The sequence below is a fragment of the Aegilops tauschii genome, chromosome 2, assembly GCF_002575655.3.
Source record: "Aegilops tauschii subsp. strangulata cultivar AL8/78 chromosome 2, Aet v6.0, whole genome shotgun sequence".
NCBI classification, from domain to species: domain Eukaryota; kingdom Viridiplantae; phylum Streptophyta; class Magnoliopsida; order Poales; family Poaceae; genus Aegilops; species Aegilops tauschii.
Window position 1 is genome coordinate 336,565,133 of NC_053036.3, and position 24,917 is coordinate 336,590,049.

General features: G+C 43.7%; 1 protein-coding gene across 1 annotated transcript; it reads left to right on the forward strand.

The window, feature by feature from the left end:
* Positions 1-3,368: 3,368 nt before the first annotated feature.
* Positions 3,369-20,909, forward strand: LOC109786668 (protein TRANSPARENT TESTA 9). The gene is made up of 21 exons (XM_020345243.4): positions 3,369-3,719; positions 5,159-5,210; positions 5,296-5,372; positions 5,493-5,626; positions 5,715-5,811; positions 5,903-5,960; positions 9,706-9,814; positions 9,912-10,035; positions 10,122-10,305; positions 10,398-10,708; positions 11,826-11,914; positions 12,003-12,073; positions 13,025-13,135; positions 15,106-15,168; positions 15,738-15,875; positions 17,952-18,057; positions 18,150-18,221; positions 18,346-18,392; positions 19,564-19,723; positions 19,827-19,987; positions 20,130-20,909. The coding sequence occupies exons 1-21, from the start codon at positions 3,529-3,531 to the stop codon at positions 20,433-20,435; spliced, it is 2,661 nt and encodes an 886-aa protein (XP_020200832.1). The 5' UTR covers positions 3,369-3,528; the 3' UTR covers positions 20,436-20,909.
* The last annotated feature ends 4,008 nt before the right edge of the window (positions 20,910-24,917 follow it).

Genomic DNA, 24,917 nt, shown 5'->3' on the forward strand with positions numbered 1-24,917 from the left:
CGGAGAAGTTTGTAAAGGTGTGGTGGTCGCCTTCAAGACCAACCCCGAGTGATTCGAGGCTCATCCGTTGGGGGTGACTCGAAGGAGATTACGGTGAGCCTTCAGTGGCGTTCCGCAAGCTTTGGCTCCGGCACCGCTCCAAACGGAGAGTAGCTCTTCCCCAAGGAAGAGTGAACTTCGGGATAAAATCCGCGTCCTCGTCTCACTTGTGGTTAATCCTTTCCCGCACTTTACTTAGCCTTGTATGCTTGTTGGCTTGCTAATTAGTTTGTTGCCTAGCATATTTAGCTTAGAGCTTGCTTGTCATATAGGTTGTGTTCACCTAGTTGCATATCTAGTGAACCCTTTTTATCCGCTAAGCCTTAAAATTGACAAGAAAGAGTAAAATTTGTAGTCTCCTATTCACCCCCCCTCTAGTCGACCGTATCGATCCTTTCAATAAGCCTTGCAAGCAATGTGACTAATGAGTTAGTTGCGGGATGATGCATTACGAAATGAGTAAAGAGACTTGTCGGTAACAAGATTGAACTAGGTATGAAGATACTGGCGATCGAATCTCGGGCAAGTAACATACCGATGACAAAGGGAATAACGTATGTTGTCATTACGGTACGACCGATAAAGATCTTCGTAGAATATGTGGGAACTAATATGAGCATCCAGGTTTCGTTGTTGGTTATTGACCGGAGAGGTGTCTCGGTCATGTCTACATAGTTCTCGAACCCGTAGGGTCCGCACGCTTAACGTTCGATGACGATTTTATATTGTATGAGTTATGTGATTTGGTGACCAAATGTTGTTCGGAGTCCCGGATGAGATCACGAACATGATGAGGAGTCTCGAAATGGTCAAGAGGTAAAGATTCATATATAAGATGATAGTATTGGGATACCAGAAAGTGTTCCGGGGGTACCGGGTACGTATCGGGTCACCGGAAGGGGTTCCAGGCACCCCCCGACAAAGATATGAGCCTTATTGGGCCAAAGGAGGGACAGACCAGCCCCTAGCAGGCTGGTGCGCCCCCATATAGGCCGAATAGGAGGAGAAGGAAGGAGGGGAAGGGAGAAAGGAAAGGGGAGGATTCGACCTCCCCCTTTCCTTCTCTCCCCCTCTCTTTCCTTCCCCCTCCGACACTTATGGAAGGGGGGAGGACGACTTGTGGTGGGCGCCCATGTAGGATTACTCCTACTTGGGGTGCCTCTTACTGCCCCTCTCCCTCTCCCATCTATAAATATCTGGGGGGCACCACTAGAACACACAACAAACATTGTTAGCCGTGTGCGGCGCCCCCCTCCATAGTTTACGCCTCCGGTCATATTCACGTGGTGCTTAGGCGAAGCCCTGCGCGGATCACTTCACCATCACCGTCACCATGCCGTCGTGCTGACGGAACTCTCCCTCGACACTTTGCTGGATCAAGAGTTCGAGGGACGTCATCGAGCTGAACGTGTGCAGAACTCGGAGGTGTTGTACGTTCGGTGCTTGATCGGTCGGGACGAGAAGAAGTTCGACTACATCAACCGCGTTGTCAAACGCTTCCGCTTTCGGTCTACGTGGGTACATGGACACACTCTCCCCCTCTCATTGCTATGCATCTCCTAGATAGATCTTGCGTGAGCGTAGGATTTTTTTTTGAAATTGCATGCTACGTTCCCCAACAGATGTGGCCGCCGAGGGCACCAACCCTGCCAAGGTGTCGACTTTTGGGGTGGAAGGGAGGTCTTCTGCGTCGTTTCGGCCGGCCGCATCGGTTTGGTGTATCCATGGATGAGGGTGGGGCTCGGATGCCATGGCGGCAGCCCGGTTGGTGGAAGCCGGTGTGCTCATGGGCAGAGCACGCGGCTCGTGCGCTGTCCGGTCACCATGGCCGTGTGGGCGGCATGTTGAGCGGGGTGTGTCGTTCAATGGCGGTGTTGCGATTGTCCATAACCCAATCCGGTGACGGTGAATGTTGGCCGGGGTGAAAACTCGCACTGTCTTGCGGCGTTCTGGCATCGTCCACTTCTTGAAGGAACCGTCGCAGCATCTCATTTGTCGCCGTGGTGCTCCGAGGGAAAGCCTAATCCTTGGATTAGGCAGTGGCTATGGTGTCGTTCCCTTGCTGAAGGCGCCACCTTGAAGCCCATTGTTCTTCATACACGGCTTCTCCTCTTCGTGGTGGCTCACCCACAGTTGAGGGCCCTGATGACTTCGTAGTAGTGCTTAGTGTTTCATCTGATGTTTGTTGGGGGTGGTGTTGCTGTTTTTCAGCGTCCTTGTATCCAGCCTTGGGTGCGTGTGGTGTGGTGTGTGTGTTTGTATCGTCTGGTTTCAATTTGTTTGGTGATGGTTGCTTTATATGTAAAGCGGAGGCAAATCCTTTTTCATCATCAGGAAACTTCTTCAAAGGTTTTAAAATGGCGAAGATGATCAAAAGGCAAATATGTTGGCACATGAGTTAGCTATAAATTTAGTCTTTTTAACCGTTTTCGATTTCGCACTGCGTAGCGTATGCAGTAATAGATGATTGTAACAATATTTTAATTTGATCGATACATGAGGTGGTGTTTTCAAATTCAAAAAGAAGATGAAGAAAACGCTAGAAGCCGGTAGCAGAACCGTCATTTGGCACACAAAAATCACATGCAAGATCACCCAGAAAGTTGTACTAGTAGTACCTAGTACTGCGTGTTAGATGAAAAAACACAATCAAGATCGCCAAAAAGATCGTCAAGAAGAGATATTACCTGGACTGGCTTAGCGATGGATCCCGGAGAGGGGGGCTTGGAGAGGGCGATGACCTTGAGCTTGTCTGCGGTAGTCTCTGTGGGGTGCTTGCGCTTCTTCGTACCCTGAGCCTCGACGGTTTTGGCCAGAGCCATAGACATCACCTCGGCCGGTGCTCTAGGGTCCATCAAGAAACTGTCAAATAGAAATAAAAGAAAAGAAACCATGATCACAAACCCAAAAGAAGAACAGAGAGGATATTCAAGCGTGGACATTGCATTTTGAATCGGTGATGGTTTTATATGTAAAAGCGGGAAAAAAAAATCCTTTTTCATCATCACGAAACTTCTTCAAAGGTTTTAAAATGGTGAAAATAATCAAAAGGCAAATATGGTGGCACATGAGTTAACTATAAGTTTAGTCTTTTTAACTATTCCGATTTCGCACTGCGTAACGTATGCAGTAACAGATGATTGTTATAATATTTTAATTTGATCGATACGTGAGGTGGTGTTTTCAAATTCAAAAAGAAGATGAAGAAAACGCTGGAAGCCGGTAGCAGAACCCGAAGCGGAATGCGCAAACCCGCTGGCAATTCCGGTTGCTCCACCGCGCCACGCAGGCCCCACCTCTTCCCTCTTGCCTTCTGCCCCCGATAACCCAGCGCGACGAAGTGACAACCGAACGACGCAACCGGGCGGCGAAAAAGATAGCGAAAACCCAGCGTAAGGAAGCGAGAAAAAAAAAAGAAGAAGCAAAAAGCGAGCCCCCGATCCCCACCCCCCTGCCCCCAACCACCGCCGGCGATCGCCGCCGCCGCGGATGCGATGCGCCCCCCCTCCTGCGGCCGGGGCGGCACCGTGGGCCGCGCAGGGTGAGAGATCCCCGCGCGTCGGCACTGCCTCGTGCGCCTCCGAGCTCGCCCCCCACGCTCACCACGCCGACCGCCGCAGCTTCGCGGCCATGTGGTTGTTCTGGCGTACCAGGAACCGCTTCTCCATCGAAGAGCTCCGGTGCGTGCCCACCTTTATCGCACCCGGTCTCGCTAGGTATTCGGAGGCCGCCCCCTGCAGATCTGTGCCGCGGTGGTGGTCGGAGTCTAGTTCACGATTCGAGCCGGTTGTGCAAAGTCTCGTCTCTATTCTGTTCGAATCCGATCGCGTTTGTAGAAACCGGAGGGCACTGTGGAGCCAATTGCTTCTCACTTCCGGGCTAATAGATATTCGTTATCAGTTGGTGTTTTACAAGGTTCTCTCGGTACTTTCAGCTTGGTTTAGTGCTATATATCACCGCAAGAGTGATGCTTATAATGGAAAAGCGAGTATACGTACTTGTGTTTGTTTGATGGATGGAGACTCAGGCAGTGGTTAACTTATTAACCAGATGATGCACTGACTGTAGAATGGAGGCTTCATGTCCTTCTATTCCTTGATAACTATAATATAGTGCGCACCAGCTTTAGGATCAGTTTGTGTTTGCTGAATTGTGCTGCACTCAACTTTTCTACTCCCTCCATTCCTAAATATTTGTCTTTTTAGAGATTCCAAATGGACTACCACATATGGATGTATATAGACATATTTTAGAGTGTAGATTCACTCATTTTGCTCCGTATGTAGTCACTTGTTGAAATCTCTAGAAAGAAAAATATTCAGGAACGGAGGGAGTATAATCTGCTAGGAAAAAAAAATAGCCACTAAAGTAGAGAAAAGTTGGTTAGCCAAACGGTGAAATGGGCAAAAGCTGGCTGGGCAAAATCCAATTATTCATAATCCAGCAAAAAGCCAAACACAGCCTTAAAAGGTTGTGTTCTTCAATTTTATTCCTTTAGAGTATCAGTGCCTTCATCCAAGTATATCTGCTTGCATTTGCCATTCACCAAGGAATAGGGGAAAAACAAGGAGACTGCATGTAGAACTACTGTGAGTTTGTGTTCTCTTTTCGCACATAACTTTTAGAGACCAGAGGAATTCGTGACAATACAAGATCTTTTCAGTACTATGTGATCTGCATCGGAGGAAACAGATGGATTATTGCATATTAATGATTAGACACATAATGAGTGCATATTTGATTAGCAATTCTAGTCGCTACCCTTGTGTAGAAAGTTCAATCTGTACCAATTTTCTTTTTAATAGCTACACTAGTCTATTAATACCACATAAAGCCCAGTTTTTGCTGTTTACTAACACAAGACCTTTATTCTAGTGGGAAGAAAGTAAAATCTTATCATAGATGCTTCATACATGTCTTCTTCTTCAAGTATGTCGTTGCAGATTGTATCTATAATTGTACATATACCTTTAAATTTAATATATCTCGTTTATATTTGATACATTTACTGAAAACCAACACCCAGATTTGCATCCTATTTTCCACCAAGTCAAAAGTACTTGCATCTTGATCATGCATTTATGCTTAATGTAAGTGTTGTGTTATTCTTCATTTGTAGGTATTTAACAGATCAGCTACAAAAGATTCATGTTGTTTATGAAGCTAATAAGGTAGGTTGAGCTGTTCATCCTTGTTATTTCCAGGAGTCTTAAGAAATTTCAGTTGATCAAGTTAGCTCTGATGTTTTTCATGTAGGAATTTGTGGTTGAAGCATTGCGATCAATTGCGGAACTTATGATATATGGCGACCAGCATGATCCATTATTTTTTGAGTGAGTGTTAGCCTGTTAGGCAGAGAGCATGTAGTTTCCAATAGTGGAGCTATGCAGTAGAAAGTGGCAGGCCGGTGTTGTAGAAACCTAATCTATTTATTTATATGGTATATCTTTCAGATTTTTCATGGAGAAGCAGATTATGGGTGAATTCGCTCGTATTTTGAGGATTTCTAAGCTGTCCAGAGTGTCACTACAGTTGCTGCAGACAATGAGTATCATGATTCAAAATTTAAGGAATGAGCATTCAATTTGTAAGTTAATCGGTATTGTTATATATATTACAGGTAAAATGCTGCATGGTTGAATAATCTAATCTGCAAGTGTTCATGTTTTGTACAGATTACATTTTCAGCAACGAGCACATTAACTTCTTGATAACTTACTCGTTTGATTTCCAAATTGATGAGATGCTATCGTACTACATATCCTTTTTACGGTTTGTACTCTGTCTTAAATTATTACTTATTATTTTTTGTGATTCCTGGTTATTATTATGTGTCGGCTTACTTTATTCTTGTCTCATGAAGGGCAATAAGTGGAAAGTTGAATAAGAATACAATTTCCTTGCTTGTGACGACAAAAAATGTACACATCTAATACCTTTTACTGCACACATACATATTAGGCAGTGTTGTTTTTCTTTGGCTTATTTTTTGGATCATTAAACTAGATTTATATTCTACTCTGATGTATTGATTTGTGTGTTACGTAGAATATGGCAAATTTGTAGCTGTGAATTGTAAATGGGCCTTCTCAGAAAGAGAAGTCCACATTTCAACCCTGAACTTGTCACTAGGTTTATGATTCAACCTCCAACTTCAAAACCGGTCATCCCACACCTCAAACTTACCACCCAGTTCAGGAAACAACCCTCTCCCCGTTTTTTACTCCCCGGTTTTTACTCACCGGAGCGGTTTTGACCATGTTGACTGCCGAGTCAACACTTCCAATCAGCTCCTTACATGCGGGACCCAACAACAACAACAACAACAACAACAATAAAGCCTTTAGTCCCAAACAAGTTGGGGTAGGCTAGAGGTGAAACCTGTAAAGATCTCGCGACCAACTCATGGCTTTGGCACATGGATAGCAAGCTTCCACGCAGCCCTGTCCATAGCTAGTTCTTTGGTGATACTCCAATCCTTCAGGTCTCTCTTGACGGACTCCTCCCATGTCAAATTCGGTCTACTCCGACCTCTCTTGACATTCTCCGCACGCTTTAGCCGTCCGCTATGCATTGGAGCTTCTGGAGGCCTCCGCTGAATATGCCCAAACCATCTTAGACGATGTTGGACGATGCGGGACCCACCTAAAAAAAAGAAAAAAATCCCTCTGTGGCAGGGTCAAACAACAAGGCATGCGCACCTCGGCGGCGGAACAGAGCGGCTCCGGTGAGTTCTTCCTGACAATAGCTACACCTCTTTCGTACCCGAGCACATGGGTGTGCCTGGAGTACAACGATGGGTAAGAGGACCGTTTATTCCTTCCCGGTGGACTGCCGGTGGCGATGAAAGAGGAATTCAGTCACAACTTCATCCTACATAAAATTGATGACCACAGCCGTGTTGCCATGACCAGGCCATGACCAGATGAGGACATGGCTAGAAAGAATTGAAGAATGGGGCAAGGGAAGGCTCGACATGACCGCATGATTGACGATAGCTGATTCAGTCGGCCGCGTGGACGACGACTCCTGTGGCTTGATTCGTTCAGGGGAGAGAAGTTGATTGTGTCGGCATAGTCACTCGCGAGGAGCGACACGCGGAAGTGACGACGCAAACGCCCTGTGGAGTTTGGACCCAGAGGCATATCGCGGTGGGGAGGAAGGATCGGGAGGGTCAGGTCATCATTGGTGACCACTGACCAGGGTCACTGTTCCAGGTCAAAGCGCTTAGGTGGATGGACACCATGTCCAGGTTCACCGACACACCCTTGGCCAGCTCAAAGCCTCAAACCCGTCGATGCTGAAGTCCTGCACAGCGAGTACCGCGGAAGCTAGCTTCGATAGTGGCTGCAGGAGGTAATAACTCCGCCCATGACTAGTAACCGATGCTGGACCTGCTCATGCGGCGAAAACTCGTCGTGCCCCCTGCTGTTCAAGCAGGTCACGTGCCTTTGGTGGCGTGGTGTTCGCCAAGCGCTGCACCACTCGGTCGTCGATGTGCGCAGCTCCACACACTTCTTTGAGATGTGGGCGAGCAGCTCCTGTTGGGCCGGAGCATCGACACGTGCACGTTCCATGATGTGGTGGCAGTGTGCCGCGCCCCCACGCTGCTTGCCGCGGTTGAGACACAACTCTGCTTCACTTTATGGCTGAGAAGTATCACGGTTGCCACACGGCGGCCGGAGTCGGGTGTGGCTAGAGCGGCCGGCACAACAGGGGCAGCGTGGGGGCGAGTGAGACAGAAACATTCCACTTTTGTTGTTTATTAGTCCTCCAATCCCTAGGCTTAGTTAGCAGCGGCTGCTGAGTTGGCAGTGCCCCGTCAGCATTGACTGCGGTCAAAACTGGTTGACCAACCCAAAACCAAGACCAGGGCTGAGTTCCGAACCTTGAGGTTAGTTGGGGGTGTATTCCGACTGGTTTCAAAGTTCAGGGTTGTAAATTAAACCGTGGGGTTAGTTCAGGGTTGAAATGTGGACTTCTGTCCTTCTCAGATCGAATGCTGGCCCCATCACACTGGATTGTGATTCTTTTTTCAAGAAAAAACATCAAACTTTGAGGTCTCGATGCATTGATAGAATTGGAGAAACAGCCAGCTTATTCAAGCCCAGGGATGGGAAAGCCAACACGCACTCTAATGACTAATCTAGAAGCCAACGGTTGGTAGAAGCCTTAGCCTGACGTGCATGCTACCTGCCCAAGATTGCTCTTAAGCGTGTACAGTGGAAGTACATCTATCACGGCCAAATGTAGTAAGCTGTCATTTTGGATCATCAACAAGGGAGACCCTTGCAGTGGGTGGTCCGTAAGGATTGTGGAGGATCACTGGCACAAAAAGTCGTCACAGATCATGGATGACCACCACTTCAAAATGTCCAACTGGCGGGAGGTTGAACTTTGACCAGAGCCAGGAGAGGACTCATGTTCCAACCAGAAGTTATTGCACAATTTCCAAAGCCTGGTTTGTCATACCCCACTAGTGTCATAGTGTGGAGGCCCTTGTGGCCAATGTGCAATTTTATGGCGAGACTAGTCCCACATGTAGAGTTTGATAGGTTTGGTTGTGCTCGGAACACAGCACCCCCAGGTTAAACCTTTTACACAAAGCAATAATGAAAGTGCAAGTGGGGTCCTATGCATATATGAGACCATTGCAATGTATTAAGTGAATCTGGGACAGGGTGTATTACAGGGGTGATATCAGAGCATCATCCGTCCCTCGCTGTGTGGGCTCATGATGGGTACACGGTACAAGATGCTGAGGACTGAGGGTTTGTTTTGGTCGTCTGCTGGCGTGGGCATCGGCCCTTAGGGGTGAGTGGAATAACCAATCCATTAGTGTGGCAGCCCAAGATGGGATTAGTCCCACGTGGATATGTTAGATTGCTTTGGTTTTTCATACCTACTTCCAAACGTACCACTTCCGGATTAACACTTTACACAAAATGAGGATAAGGAAGTGTAAGTGGGGTGTTATGCATACCTGGTCCCACCCTAATCTGTGGGATGTGAATTAAGCATATTATAGGGTTAGGGTGTTACATGGTCGCAGGACAAGCTTGTTGATACATGGGGAAAGCGAGCCATTCGGCCGTCCAATAATCCTATTGGCCATCTGGAGAATTGAACTCCATTGGGTGCCCAAGATTTGTAGTTGACTGCAAAGAGCCGTGCTGGATCACTTCGTTTAACATACTGCCATATCTGGATTTTTCCGAGTCTGGCCCACCGCTAGACCAGAGTCACCTGTGAGCTGGACATGGTGAACTGGCCCCAAGAGTTTGCTACTGCACCCATGATGCCTTGAATGTCTGATACACACGATCGCACATCAAGCGCCTTCAATGTTTGATACACAAGATCGCACATCAAGGGCCTTAGCCTGTGTGGGACGCTTCATCTTCCTTTTGGCACGATATTGAAGATCCAAGTTGACATGGCATTGAGGCCAGGAATCTTATTATGCATACACATTTCATTAATTGCAATGCTGTAAGCATTTCCAAGTTATATGCTATTTCTGGAGATACTAAATTATTTGGATTGCTGTTTATTACTAATTATTATTTTTGTGTAAGGAAGTTTGTATTAGCTGAGCCTGTCAGGTTCAATATGTGAATCTCAAATTCCTTCTTTACTAATCTTCTCTATATTATTATTATGCAGGATGAGGTCATCTCATTTCCTCTCTATGTTGAGGCCTTAAAGTTTGCTTTTCATGAGGATAGCATGATCCGTGTTGCTATACGTACCTTGACACTTAATGTCTATCATGGTAAGTTGCTAAGGCCTCGATGACATTATAGGTCAGCTATTCATGCACTAACTTGTATTTTTAATGTTGCTTATAACACAATTCTTCTTGCTTTCAGTTGGAGATGAATCTGTTAACAGATTTGTTTCGCGTGTGCCACTGTCAGATTATTTCTCTGACATGGTCAAACATTTTCAGAAGCAATGCATCGACTTGGATAAGTTGGTCGTGCGTTCTGCACGGTAAGCTTGTGAATATAAACAGGCCACAGAAGTGTCAACTTTTGAAAAGCAATTCTCATGCCTTCTGTCTATATTCTAATCTGTAGGAATGCAGAACCTGTGCTAATGGCCTCCATTGAAGATGCAATTGTGCAAATTGAAGATGCCCTGTATTATTTCAGTGATGTTATGTCTTCTGGCATCCCTGATCTAGGAAATTTTATCACTGAAAATATTCTGCAACTTTTGGTATTCCGGATTGTACTCCCATCATTGCAAAGGCAGCGCACTGTACGTACAGTGAGAAACATTACATTATATATTTTTGATACCTAGGCTTGTCTTTTGTAATTTCTCATGTTCCCTTTTTTTTTCTTCCCTAGGATTTATGGATAAGTGTGAGTACTTCCATGTATTTGCTTTGCTGCATACTTCACATTTTTAAGGACAAAGATATGGCAAGCACTGTTGCTGCTGCTCTTTTCCATCAGCCTGATTGCCCTGATAGGAAACAAGGAACACCTAATGGTTGTACCTCTGAGCATGATCATGGCATATCTGAGAACCAGGTCAGCAACACCTCTGCGGAAGATCAATCGAAAGCAGACAAGCCAACGTCTTCGTCTTCTGCACATTTGCAGTGTTTGCCTGATCATCCATCAGCAAGTGATTTCTGCCAAGGCAACACACTGAGGTATGCTGCTGCTGTGTATGAGAATTATTACACAAACTCCTTGATTTCGGTTCTTATTAGGATGGATGTAATATTTGCTATTTTCCCTTGATATAGTTATCATATAATATCTCTGAAGCTGTCATTGCTTGTTTATGCCATCGGGGTTAGCGAAAGAAAATTAGTTTGTCTAATGTTTGTTCTTTTTAGGGAGTCTCTTTTGAGGCGTAAAAGACATTCTAAGAAAACTGTTAGCATAATAATAATTTTCACAAGTACCTACCTAACCACCCTTTGCTAGTACTAAGAGTGGTAATTGATAGTGTTAATGTGTCATTTGATGTTGTTTCACGCGGTTAGGCTTTGAGCCCTTCACTGTTGAATTGGTAGTTCTAATCCCTAAGTTTGTACTCCCAGGTGGCAAGAATCCCTAAAAATACTGCCTGGTCAAGTTGGGTAAGAGTCCTAAGACTGGGGCTAGCACACTCCTCTTCTAGCACGCCTTAGCAGCATGGCTCTAAGGCTTAGTTGAAACTATTGATTCTTCATTGATTGATAGAACGATTACACTGTAGCTCCTTTTAGTAGGATGACAAACTTGATCCAGAAGCTGAAACTTAACTCAAACATGACAGAATCACAGCTCTGTCTTTGCTAGTTTGATTGCTCCCAATAAGTGATGTTTTCGACATGACACGGTCTCCACTCTCCAGAATGCACTTCTTGTAATCAATTTACTGTTCTGCGCTATATGTGTTTGTAGAAATAAAACCTAATAAAATTAGTACAACATTATGGAAGTATTACGCAGACAAATCTACTCCTATGTTCTTAGTATGAGTATGACCAATGTGTGTGTGTGTGTGTGCATAATATTCACAAATATGTTGTTCGCAAAGTTATAGTTTGACTACATGCATTTCGTGATGTCGCCTTTTTTTGTATTGGAAGTAGTATTATCGTAGATGTTGACAATCCATAGCTTTGCCGTACCTTTTGGTTGTTGATATTAGCGTAGAGATGCACATTTTTGTTGTTGTTATACTTCTAAAGCTGCTTACTTGTTTAATGTTGAAGTAATCCTTAAGAAATTGCACATTTGAGATCATTGTATATGAGTGTATTTCGTTATTTTCAGGGAACACTTGCTATCATATATCACAGGTGGGGATGGTTCCCAAGCTTTGGGTTCTTTGTGCTTATTTGCTACATTATTGCAGACAAAAGGTGTCTTTAACATACTCTCATCTGATTATTGTTATCATTGTGGCTTTCCCAGAAATATAACCATTCATCATACATATTGGCTTTTCAGAACTTGATGAATCAATGTTAGATGCACTTGGAATTTTGCCTCAAAGAAAGCAGCATAAGAAGCTTCTATTAGTGAGTATTATTTATTTCCATTTGCTGTCTGTTTTGGGAAATGTAATTAGGTTGATTCCTCTGATGTGGTCTTGCATCCCGATTGCATCAATATTTTCTGCAACATTAGGACACTGCTGCTGTGTGCACACCCAGAATTCCTAAATTATTGTTTCTAGATGTCCATGTATAGCAGTAATCATATGTATAAACTTAATAAGGCACCTGTGGATGACTGAAGACTGCTTTATGCTTATTTACTTGGATTTCGGAAATTCGAGATGACATGTATTTAGGAAAAACAAATTGATGCTAGAATGGCATGTATTTGAACAGAGGAGTACAAAATATTACAACTCTTGGCACGAGAATTCAAATGTGTCACCAGCCAGAGTTACCCTCATTAAGTTGGCTTGGCACACGAGAAACGATCCATTATGCACTTATTCTTGCATTTAAATGATGGGCACTGGATGGAGAGAGCAGCAACAGTTGTTACCAAACCACTAACAAGGCACTGAATGACTTAACGCCTGAAACAAAATAAGTCTAGAATAGCTGATAATTTGAAGTAGAGTAGCACTGCAGATTAGGGAAGCTTAAATTCTTTGCATCGATTCAAACCTTAGTACTCTAGTTAACCTGTAGTGGTGTAGCTGGCAAAGTGTTGTTGCCTCTTATGCTGTATCTGCTGTATAATAGAGGCAGTGCTGTAGCAGCCACCGACCAGATGTAGTAGTGGTAGTTTCTTTCGTAGTCCACTTGGTGCATATTCTGGCCATAGTCAATTTGGATATTTTACTTAAAGACTTGGTTTAAGTCATCTGTTACCTCACAGCCTCCCCTTATTTAAATTTTTTCCTGTTAAGTGTGCTGTTATTGGACAGATCACATGTTGGATCGTATTTCATAACTTCGTTACAGTGCTGCATTTTAATTCAATTTTCTGACACTTGCACTCACTACCTGTAGCAAGCTTTGGTTGGTGAAGATACAGCTGAAAGGCAGCTATTTTCATCAAGTAGTGGTGTTGCAGATGATAGCATCTGCAGTGATTTTGATATTTATATAAGGAAGCTTCAGGTATACATTTTCTAGACCTACTGCAATCTGTTACTTAGCCAGCATTTTTCTGATTGACTTTCTGGTGCGCAATCAGGTTACCACACTTTCCTGTAATAACATGTAACCTTTGGCTTGTTAAACGACCAAAAATATGTTCTTGTCTCTCATGTAAGGTGGAGTGGTCAATGGAATTAACTTAACGTTTGCAATTGGAATTTCACACACGGTGTTATGAGAAACAAATTAGAGAAATTTGTCTTATGGGCACGGGTGAACCTTGGTAGCCAAGAAAGTCAAGGCATATCGAATTATCGATAGGAAGATACCAATATTTTGGGATTCTGTGTGCCTTCTAGTTCCAGTATGGGGCCTTGCATGTAACAGCAGGGACGAGACCCTCAGTACGCATGGTGGTTAGCCTTGTCATCCCTTCGCTCAAGCCCTAATTCTGATACCATCTCGTCCCACCTCATTTTTGTATCTGATCCTTCACTACCAATGCTGGGCATTTTTAATGGAAAGGTGCATATTACTCACCGTTTTCATCTTGTCAGGATAACCCCTCAAACTTTTTTTGGTCTCATACTGTCTCCAAGTATCAACACCGGATTACTTCTCCCTTGACTCTTTTTTCCTCACGTGGTCTCCACGTCACCTTGGTCTTAGCACGTTGTCAGTGCCTCATTGTCATGTGATGGCTCATCGCTGTCTTCTTCATCTCTTCCCCTCCTCTTTGTGCTATGGCAGTGGCCAGCTGCTACACAGGTTGCTTGTATCCTCCCTCCTCTCACCCACCCTTCCTCAGTTTCACTCACATTGGTGTGGCCTCCAGTAGAGAAGTGGTCAACCTTCTCGGAGTACACTGCCATGCTCAGCATCTTTGAGGCACCATCCCTCTGCTGCTGGCCTGCTGCTCAAGAGAACTGAGTGGTCGAGCAAGCGCACACCCGGACGGTGGTTGAAGAGAGGAGGGATACGGAAACACAGATCTATTATGCTTGGGGCAACCATCGCCCCTCATCTTACCTCCTCAGGCCCTGACCATCTGCATATATGCTAAATGTGCACACACACCATCCCGAGCTGCCTATTTGCGCAAGATACAGGAAAGCAAGGAGTCAGGTGTGGATGGGCATGTACTTGAGGTTGTCGGGAGCAAGGCGAGACGGTGGTGCTCATCTTCACCTGCTACTCTGCTCCAGCTCCTACATGTGCTTGATTCCAAGAACAGAAGAAGTTCAAGATATCCCACTGTGTCACGACCTGCCCATTGCAGCCGCCACTCAAGAAACAATCAAATTTGGGGCATGCAAGAAGAGGAAGATATTGCAAGAGCAGGGACATGCAGATGCAGTCAGGGGGAAGGGAAAGGGGGAGGCTGGCGACCTGGGCACCCTGGACCAGGGGAGCCACAATTGAGTGAGCTGCTGGGGGAGGAGCAGATGCAGCTTGGAGCTGAGAGAGATGGAATGATGATTTGAGGAAAACCACTATTGAACAGGAAAATTCAAGATACCCCCCTGTGTTACCATCCGCCCATTGCAGCCGCCACTCAAGAAACAGTCAAATTTGGGGCACACAAGAGGGAGAGATTGCAAGAGGGTGTGCAGATGCAGTTCGGGGGGAAGGGAAAGGTGAGGCTGGCGACCTGGGCACCCTGGACGAGGGGAACCACAATTGTGCATTCGTGCGAGCAGAAAGGCTACCGCTTTTCTTATAGTTACAAGCTCCCTTACATTCACTGATCTACCTGCCGAAGAAATGTGTGGGCTTGTGTCGTACAATAGAATCAGCAAGATTGTTGTGACAATCTGTCCTTAGATACAGTATCCAGGAACATTATTAATATGTTTTTATCAATGTAGTTACTCAGAGTGATAATCCTTAGTTCCTGTCATATTCCGTGTATTCTTTTAATTGCCTAGCTATTCTAGTCATGTCTATGGTGAGTATTTTACGAACTAAACATTTTTTGGTCCTCTTTCCAGAGTAATTATGGGTTACAGTGTCATCATCCACGTCAATTGACTTCTAAAGTTCACAGATATCAGGTTTATTTGTTGAGCCTTGTGCACATATTCAGTTCTTTAGCTGTGAAGTATACTTTTAATTATAGATCTTTATTATTTCTGTGCTGGTTTTGCTTGTGCCCCACCTGATAATTGAAAAGAAAACCAATCCAACCTGATCCATTTAACTCCCTCAGTGTCCTAGTACATGTTTCACCTGGGAATTCCAAAACCGGTTGCTGTTTTAGAGGTGGTGGCTTTATGTCCACAGCACGGAGTAGACACGACGCACATCGGTGTGGAGTAAACAAGCTCCCTGATGTAAAATGGACTTGCTACTTGATTCAACTGGTTTTGTATCAGTGCATGAACTAGTCTGGGTACTGTTGGTGCACATTTTACTGCTTTAGACTCACAATCTGATACAACATGTGTTCTTATGATTGTTGCATCTTTCAATCTACCATGCTAGTCTCCTTGACATGATTAATGATTTATTATGACTGGTTGCTCACATTCAGATCTATATTTTGTAGTTGAAGGTTGATGTTATGCTTTTTCATGTGGATGCTTACTCTGTTATGTTCATGTGTGCATTGATTGTTTTGTAGGTGCTCGATGCATTAGTCACCCTTTTCAGCAGGGCTAATATACCAGCAGATGTTCGCGTAGTTGGTGGCTGGCTTTTTAGGCAACTGCTGCCCCATGGAGAGGACGAGTTTACTGCTTTTCATCTAAAATTACTAAAGGTACACACATACCGCCTCATTATTCCTATGATACTACACCATGATTGACATATAGTAGTTTACATACCTTAAGGGTGTTAAAGGTGAGGGACTGATGCAGTACTGCTATAAGTTTGGTTCTGACAACATAATGTTTTATACGAGATATTGAGATCCAGTATCAAGTTTGTTTTAACAAAAAAGGTGAAGGGAAAGAGTGAGTCCAGTTCTTTTTGTTAGCTGTCAAGTGGTACTGTGAGAATATGTTTCTTGGAATCACTTAAATTCCCCAACTGAGTATAATTCTGCATGGTTTTAACGGTTCTCACTCCATTTCCGGAACTTAGCAGTTATGCTTGTTTCTGGTCCTGGCTCTGGAGCAGAACAATCTCGCTTGCAAGAAAAGTGGGTACTTTGAGAGAGTTAGATCATCCCTTTGCCTTCCCATACAAATCTGTAATAACTCCCTAAAGATTCTTTTTTAGGGAGTCGACACTGTCTATCCCTCCCTTAAACGTTTAATAAATTTTAGGAGTTAAGTTTGGGGAGGAGCAAATTCTGCCTATATTTGACCAGAATTTGCTCCCTCCTTATCCTCTCCCTATCGCATCAAAAAGTGGCAGGAGGAAGTTTCCTTACCAACGTCACCTCCCGCCACCGCCAAAGTCGACGCCGGCGACCTCTCTGGCCGCGCCGCCCCCGCCACACATTCCTTGAACCGAGCCAGAACTCATGGCCATCCTCGCCGTGCCAGAAGAGCTCCCCGCCGCTGCGCCCGACCACCGCCACCTCCCGTGCCACGGCACACCCCTCCCCTAAGGCTTCGAGCCACCTCCCGTGCCGGCCGTCGCCGCCACTCGAGCCGAGCAGTGGCTCGAGCTTTGGTAAGGCTGGGAATCAGGCTGTGGCACCTCTCTGCCTCCCCACGCCCCCTATCAGGCCAGCATGACCTCTGGCTGCTGAGTCCGCTTGCTCTCCGGGCACGTAGCTTCCCAAAGAGCAGCTCTGCCAGGCGGCGACAGTCTCTGTCAATGGTTCCGCACGCATCGTCGGCTATATGCGTGGGAGCGCGGGGTGATTGGCCTGGACAGGATCAGGATCATATGCGTGCGTGGCAAAGGGGAAACCGCTTTGGCAGCAACAAGCGCGTGAGGTTTACTTGTAACCATCTTCGATGATCCCCCCACCGCCCCCCTCCCCCTCCCCCCCCTCCCTGGTCTTTTCTGAGGTGTTCGACCAAATGGCAAGAAACATTTACCCCTTTTCTTTTCTCCCTTTTCTGTAATAATGTGGAAATATATTTGAAATGGTTCTTTTTGTGTGCAAATGAAGGCATGAATTAGCAAAATAATTTTTCGAGGGAGTTCTGTTTAGGGGAAGGACTAGGCGCACAGAAATTTAACTCAAATTTTTAGGAGTTAAGATTAGGGAGGTGGTATAGGGAGTTAAATTTTAGGGGAAGGGCTAGAGATGCTTCTAGGATCAACCTCAGAGCAAATAGCTGACAAACAGACCGTATGGCCACCTCTTCGTTGGAGCTGCAGGAGATCCGACCCCGGTTTAGTGTACTATTTTTAAAGGATTATCACTTACTCAACAGTCAGCAAAATTCTGCAGCACAGATGGGCGTCGCACTACCTGGGAAGGAGCTGAAATCAAATGTTGTGTTTGAGATTACCTCTCTGCTGGCTCAAAATAAATAGCATTTTGAACTGTGATCTCCGCCCTCTCCTGCTCTCCCAAAATGTTCTAGTTCGCTAGTTGCTGTATGGGGCTTGACCTGCCAGCAGTCCTAGCTTCTGAGCTGCTCCTAAAGTTACGTTTGTGGTAGTGACCCGATTTTAAGTTCTAATGCAGCTAAATTATGGAGAAGTACTTCCTTGCTCTGTGCAAGTATATTATGTAGTTATTTCCACTATTGCCTATCTATCGAAGGACAATTGAAATTCATCCTGGGTATAGCTTTAGCTTATGTCTTCCTGCGATATGGTTGAATTTGCAGTCTTTCATGCACAATGTCATTGCTGAAAACTTTGATATATTTGAATTACGCAGGTCAGATGTGATATGTGAGATGCTTTTGTTTGTGTCATGTAGGATTCACACAAGGATTGCAGTGAAAAGCTGCTGGAAGAATCTGGAGGATGCTGGTGTGACTTGCTTCTTCCTATCGTTAGAGAAGCTTGGAAAAATTGCAAGAAAGGTAGATTTCAGTTTGGAGCGGAAGTCCTGTGTTTTTATGTGTGGTGCAAATGAAAATCCGTCCTAATATTCTTTGTTTTTCTTTGGAGTTAGCAATTGAGGCATCTTCACCACCCAAAGGATCCAAGTCTATTATTTCACCTTTGGAGCCGTCTTTATTTGGAGGTCAGGACTCAATACCACACTAAATGAAAGTATATCTTACAAGTATCCTGTCACTATCGCGGAGAAGTATCTTACAAGTATCCTTCTTGGCTTGCTGTACTGATCTATAAACATTGTATTCCAGGTGATTCTTCTATCGCTATCGCGGAGAGAATCTATGAGATGGTTAAGGTATTGGCTTGATCTTTTTCATTCGCTGGCTTTGACATATTTATTTTTCTAATTGGTTCAGTCCCAGCCAAGAAGTTTGTTTGGTTGATTTCTGTTTTATTTATTATTCTCAACGTCAACAGAATAAGCACATGACGCAGAAGTACCTATGTTTTGATTGAAATATCCAATGTGCAACTCAACCAGCATTTAAGAAACGCGTCCAGATCAAAAGGCTTAAGGATATCCACAATCCTTTTCCTGATAGTTGTACTGGACTTTTAACAATGCACAGTTAACTTAATATTGCGCTGTGCTGCAGTATTAGGAGGTGTTTGGCTAGAGAAATGGTAACGTAAACGTAAACGTAATCAGATCACGGCGTTTTAGGAGGTGTAATGAATTCTTTCCAAGTTTGTTTGGTTCGCTCACGTAAAGGAATTGATCCCGCTTGCCGACCATGATCCTCTCCATCAGTGACCTGCTCTTGCTAGGCCCCGGCCGTCTAGGATCTCAAGCGCCGCCGTCCATCCTCGAAATCAGCACCGCCGGTTGCTCAGATCTTAAGCGCCGTCGGCCCTTCGGATCATGCGCGCGGCGGCCGTCCTCCGATCTCAAGCGCCGCCAGCCGGCCCCGGTCTCGCGCGCCGTCGGCCATCGCCGGTCTCGTGCGCCGCCGGCCGCCGCCGGTCTCGCAAGCCCCCGAGCATGCGCGTCTTTGCCTCTCTATTCTAGACCGAGAGAATAACTGCTGCTACAAAATCGGGGGGTACCCGATACCGGAGGGGTGTGGGCGGAATCAGATTTGAACAGCAGTGTAATCTGATTACACGGGACCTCATTACGCTTAACTCGAACCAAACAGAAAATAACGTTTTCAGTTCCCGCTGTTATCAGGTTACGTTACCAAACGATCGAACCAAACACCTCCTTAATGTATTATTATACTTGTGAACAATGAGTGTGTACAGGTTCACCAGCTTGCTGGTCTAATGGCGCCATGAGGGTCAACTGTGGTTCAAACTGCATGTATTTTAATATTGAATCATGTGAATTTAAAATCTTATGCATTGTTGGTAGGTTGATATTTGAGGATACTGCCTGTTTTGTCTCTGTTACCAGCTAGCCCAGTGAAGTTAACTTTTTCAGTTCCTCGTATGTTTGCTGAAATGTGTGATGATAATTTTTACAGGGTTTTGTGCTACAGCATCAAGTTATACTCTTCTGCCTTGGAGAAACTTTCACTGATCAGCTGCCTATTTACTCTCCAGTCGATCTGCCTGTAAATAAGCGAGCAACTGCAGCAGGCTTCGATGGTTCAGTGCCCAAGCCTGGGCTTGAAGTCAACTTAGGTCTGAGTTTCCTTGAAGTTCTTACGTTGGCATCATAGAGATTGAAGTTCCTTAATTCCTCTCTATGTTTGTGATTTAAATGTTCGTCTTGCTGTTCTTACAGTTGATGCAATTCCTTGCCGGATAGCATTTGAAAGGGGCAAAGAACGTCACTTCAGCTTTTTAGCTCTATCTAATGGAACTTCTGGGTGGATTCTCCTTTTAGAAGAATTACCACAACAACGTGGAATTGTTCGTGTCACTGCCCCCTTGGCTGGATCTGATGTATGTATCATGCATTTATCGTGACATTGAATATCTTTGTTCAGTTGCTCTTTCAAAGCCATATATATATTCTTTGTAGCATTAAGACATTTTTTTATGAATAATGCATCTGATGAAGAAAATTGTGGCATTATTATTTCAGCCAAGAATAGATGAAAAGCATGTGAAGTGGTTGCATTTAAATATTCGTCCTTCAACTGTTCCTTTTCTTGATCCGGAAAAATTCAAAGGCAAGACAAAGAAGTATCTTGTTGATGGGAGATGGACCCTTGCCTTCAGAGATGAGCAATCTTGCAAGGCAGCAGAGGCCATGGTTATTGAAGAGATGAAGCTCCAGCAAGATGCCGTCAGGGAACAGTTGAAGGAATTGCTTGAACTTAACATGCCTGAGAATGGATTGCAGCATCCTCAGCTTTCCCAGGAAACCTCTTCTGATGACGGTTCATGACCGGTTAAAGTTTCTTGTGCAGTGTTGAACTTCTAAGAAATGGCGACAGGAAGTCCTCCATGTTGGCGAGTAGGTCGCCATGCTCTGTATATTACATCGGCAGATTAGATATCTTGTTTACACACACACACTGTAGAGTTTCAACCCTTTTGAGGTAAGTTAGGTCTATAGGATTCTTTGTACAATAGTCTGTATCTGCCCTTTGTCCCTTGTAATGTTATATACATATCGCAGTCCATTCTTTGATAAGCTTCAGGGCAGAGTTGGGCGGTCAGTGTACACTAATTGTTTGAAGAGGCCGGCCTGCAAACAATAAGATCTCTTGTCAAGTGTACACTAGCTGTTTAAAGAGGCCTGCAAACAATCAGATCTGTTGTCAAGTGTACACTAGCTGTTTAAAGAGGCCTGCAAACATTCATATCTGTTGTTAAAGCGAGCACTGCCAATAATAATAATGTTGGAACCCTTTCATGATTTTTCTTGTATCAACTGAACTGTTAATGAACTATACTATGTTCCTCTCCACTTAAAATATGGAACATGTATTCTGGCAATTCACTTTCTGGTGACTGTTAACTTCGACAAAACAGGATGTTTGTCTGATGGTTGTTGCAACGGAAATTGCTCACTGTTGAGCTGACACTTTTTTTGGTAAGGTTTTATGTGCGAGACATACTACTCTGCTGTTGTTTTATTCTATATATGTGGGAATGAAATGATTGATGTGACAATAAACATATCTACTGTAGTTCGCAGTACAAGAAACTGTTGCGTGGAGTTATGTACTTATTGAAAATCTTCCCATCATATTTTTAATCAAAGCACATATTTGACTAGTAAAGTGTTAATGCATGTCATAAAAAATAATATTGTTGGATTTGTATTTGAATGTATTTTTAATGATTTTTTTACATATAACATATTCAGTTAAAATTGTGATCAAAGTATGACCTAAAATAGCAGTGGGATAGTATAGCAAGGAGGCACTCTATCTGTCCCGTATTAATTATCGCTCAAATAGATGTATTTAACAATAAAATATGTCTAAATATTTAACAATAAAATATGTCTAGATACATCCGTTTCAGCGACAGACTACTAATATGGATCAGAGGGAATATGATATCATTTCTATATACCAAAACCAAAGGAATAAGGGAACTTTCCCTATAAAATTTTATCATATATAATCCCTGTAATTTTTTTTGTAAATGATAAGAGGTCGCATTTCTGCAAAAGTATGAGCCATATGTATTTGTTTGGTAAATGAGCCGTATGATTGAACCGGCCTTTCTAAATCTGAGGCTTGTGAGCGTTCTGCGAAAATAAGATAAGAGAAAGCAAAGCTTTTCAAGTCCAAACGATATGCGTTAAAAAAAGTCCGAACAATATAAACAAAAAGTTAACGCGTCTAATGACTAGCATCTACTGTATTGGGTAGTGGTACTTCCAAATTTCTGTGCATTACGTGGTTGGTGAAACATTGATGTCCATGTGCAATCGATTTTGTTAGATGTTCAAATTATTCGTCCGAGCCTGGGCCAGGCCTCAGTCTTGTTTTCGTCGTGTCATAGTTTGGGAGAAATGCTAAACGAGTTTTATTTAATATATAATAATCACTAGCATCACATATAATTTTGATAGATAAATTTTAGGTGTAGAAATTAAAGTTTTCTTGAGGATTTCAATTCTTAGAAACATGACAAAAAAAAGTGAACATATTTTTATAAAAGATTAGTAAGAAGCCTAGAATTTTTGATTTTTTTCCTTAAATAAATAATCTATAGAAACCAATATGACCCAGAAAACTTTGTATACCTCTTATATCAATAGAATAAGACATTTTCTCAATAGCGTCAAAATTAACTCTATCAACTTCAATATATCTTTCAGAAATTCTACGTTTGATAACAATATCTTCATTTACCATAAAGTGGCACATCTCCTATTTTAGTACAAGATTTGTCTCCTCACATCTCTGCAAAATTTTAAGATTGTACAAATTATCGAAAGAAGTTCATATAGAAAGTCATCCATAAAGACCTCAACAATATTTTCACAAAAATCGATAAAGATAGCAGTCATACATCTTTGAAAAGTATCAGGTGCATTACATAAACCAAAATGCATATGTCTATAAGCGAATGTTTCAAAAGGAGGATAAACAGGTATTTAAGAAAAGTTAGAGTAACCATCAAGATAACAAAAATGTGATGGCTTACACTATTTCTAACATCTGACCTATAGAAGGTAAATGATAGTGATCCTTCCTAGCTGCGTTATTTAACTTTCTGTAAGATAAATTCATTTTTATTATTAGGAACAACAGTAATTTCTTCTTTTTTAGGAACACAATGAACAATATTGACTCATCTACTATCAGATATATGATAGATTGTACCAACTTCTAGGAGTTTAAGAACTTCATTTCTTTCCACATCCTTCATCTTAAAATTCAAACGACGTTGATGATTATATCAAGTTTAGCATCGGGTTCCATATGAATCCTATGCATGCAAAGGGCATGACTAATACATTTGAGATCATCCAGAGTGTACCCAATAGTAGCCTAATATTTCTAAGAAGTGTAGGTAATCTTTCTTCTTCATACACTGAAAAGTCAGTACTAATAATAACATGATATATCTTCTTTTCATCCAAATAAGCATATTTCAGACTTTCAGTATATCAGATAATGGTTTAAGTTCAAACACACGATCACCTTTAGGAGGCGGTGTAGGTCCCTAAGGCTTCAAATCATATTTAAGTAAAGTTGTCTACCTAAAGAAAACTTCATCTATTTCTTTCCTCTCATGCATATTAGATAAATTTCATGCTCCAATAAATATTGTTCTAATGTATCACTAAGAGGTATATCTATTGCAACAATTCTTTCTATCTCATCCACATGAAGCAAATCTTTAGCATGATGTTGTTTAGTAAACTCAGAGAAATTTAAGAAAACTTCATCTACTCCAAACTAAGGCCCCGTTTGATAGCAAAGTATTTTCAAAGTATTCTGACAATACTGCAGTTTTTCTGAATACTAAAGTTTTAATTACTATGAGGTGTTTGGTTACCCATAAAAACTGCAGTATTAATACTACGGTATTTCCAAAACCATAGTATTTTCTCTGTTTTAAAAAAAGAACCCCAGACCTCTTTTTTTTTTAAACTGAGCACCGGAAAGAACGGGTGTCCTTATCTTCTTCGCCTCACACCGCCGTCGTCCCGTCGTCTCTGGAGATTTTCTTTGCCAACCATGCACAAACGAAGAGACAGCCGAGGAAAGAAAGTATGCTGGTCTTAATCCAATTGCCCTCCTCCCGTTCCTCTACGTGAGCTGGGAAGTTGGGCAGCACGCTGACCTTGGTCACCCACAATATAAGCTAGCACAGGGGTTCTAATCCAGTTTACCATGCATGATTTAGCCATAAGTGTGCTTCCGCCTGCAGAGGTAGCTAGCCATGGGTTACTCACATGGCTACGTACCTTGCCGACTATGCTCATGGATGCAGGGCCGCAGAACGGCGCTGGAACGTCGGTGACGCAGATCGACGGTGACGCAGAAGAAGGCCAAGCCATCTAGTCGTGCATCATCGTCTACGTCATGTTGCAGAGTGTCCTCCATGGTAAGCTACAAGCTATGAGATGGCCGTACAGTGCTGTTCAATTTGTGCATGCGGATGGTAAGTATGCATGGCCGATGTCGGAGTTGAGACGACGATCTAGCGAAGCGAGGTGGAAGACGAGGTTTTTGCCTGCGTAAACTCTGATCGCAGTTTTCTGTTTTACTGATCCACCTTTTATGTGAGATTACAACAAAGGAAACGGGGCTCATGGCCTCCGGACTGTGCGCCACTCCTCTCCACAACGTTCGTGCCATCCCACGAACAGATTAGAGGGCGCAGGACTCGGACTCGATCGCTGCCAGACGAGCTACTCCCGCGGCAACGCTAACTGACGAAACTGAAGAAACAAGCACCTGAGCTATCTGAACTAACTGAAACTCTGAACTAACTGAAACTGAACAAGCAAGGTTTATTCTAACAATCTCCTCCTAAGCCTTGCTGTTCCTACCTTATTTTGACGATTCCAATCTTGCTCCTCAGCTCCTGAAACTTGATCTTGCCCAACGGCTTTGTCAAGATGTCTGCGAGCTGAAGGGCAGTGCCGATGTAGTCCACCGCGATCTTCTTCTCCTCCACACAGTCCCTGATGAAATGAAATCGCAAGTCTATGTGCTTACTGCGATTATGATGGACAGGGTTCTTGGCGAGGGCGATTGCAGATTTGTTGTCCATCTTCAGAGTGGGCACACCAGCTTCTCTCCCCGTCAGATCCTTCAGGAGACGAGTGAGCCACACACCATAGCACGCCGCCGCCGTGGCGGCCATGTACTCGGCCTCACAGGATGAAAGCGCCACCACTTTCTGCTTCAGGGATTGCCATGAGACCGGACTGTCACCGAGGTACTAGAGG

Coding starts and splice junctions, on each gene's coding strand:
- LOC109786668 (XM_020345243.4), top strand. CDS start 3,529: ATGCGATGCGCCCCCCCTCCTGCGGCCGGGGCGGCACCGTGGGCCGCG. Junction 5,373..5,492: donor CATGATCCATTATTTTTTGA/GTGAGTGTTAGC, acceptor TATATCTTTCAG/ATTTTTCATGGAGAAGCAGA. Junction 5,812..5,902: donor TACTACATATCCTTTTTACG/GTTTGTACTCTG, acceptor TGTCTCATGAAG/GGCAATAAGTGGAAAGTTGA.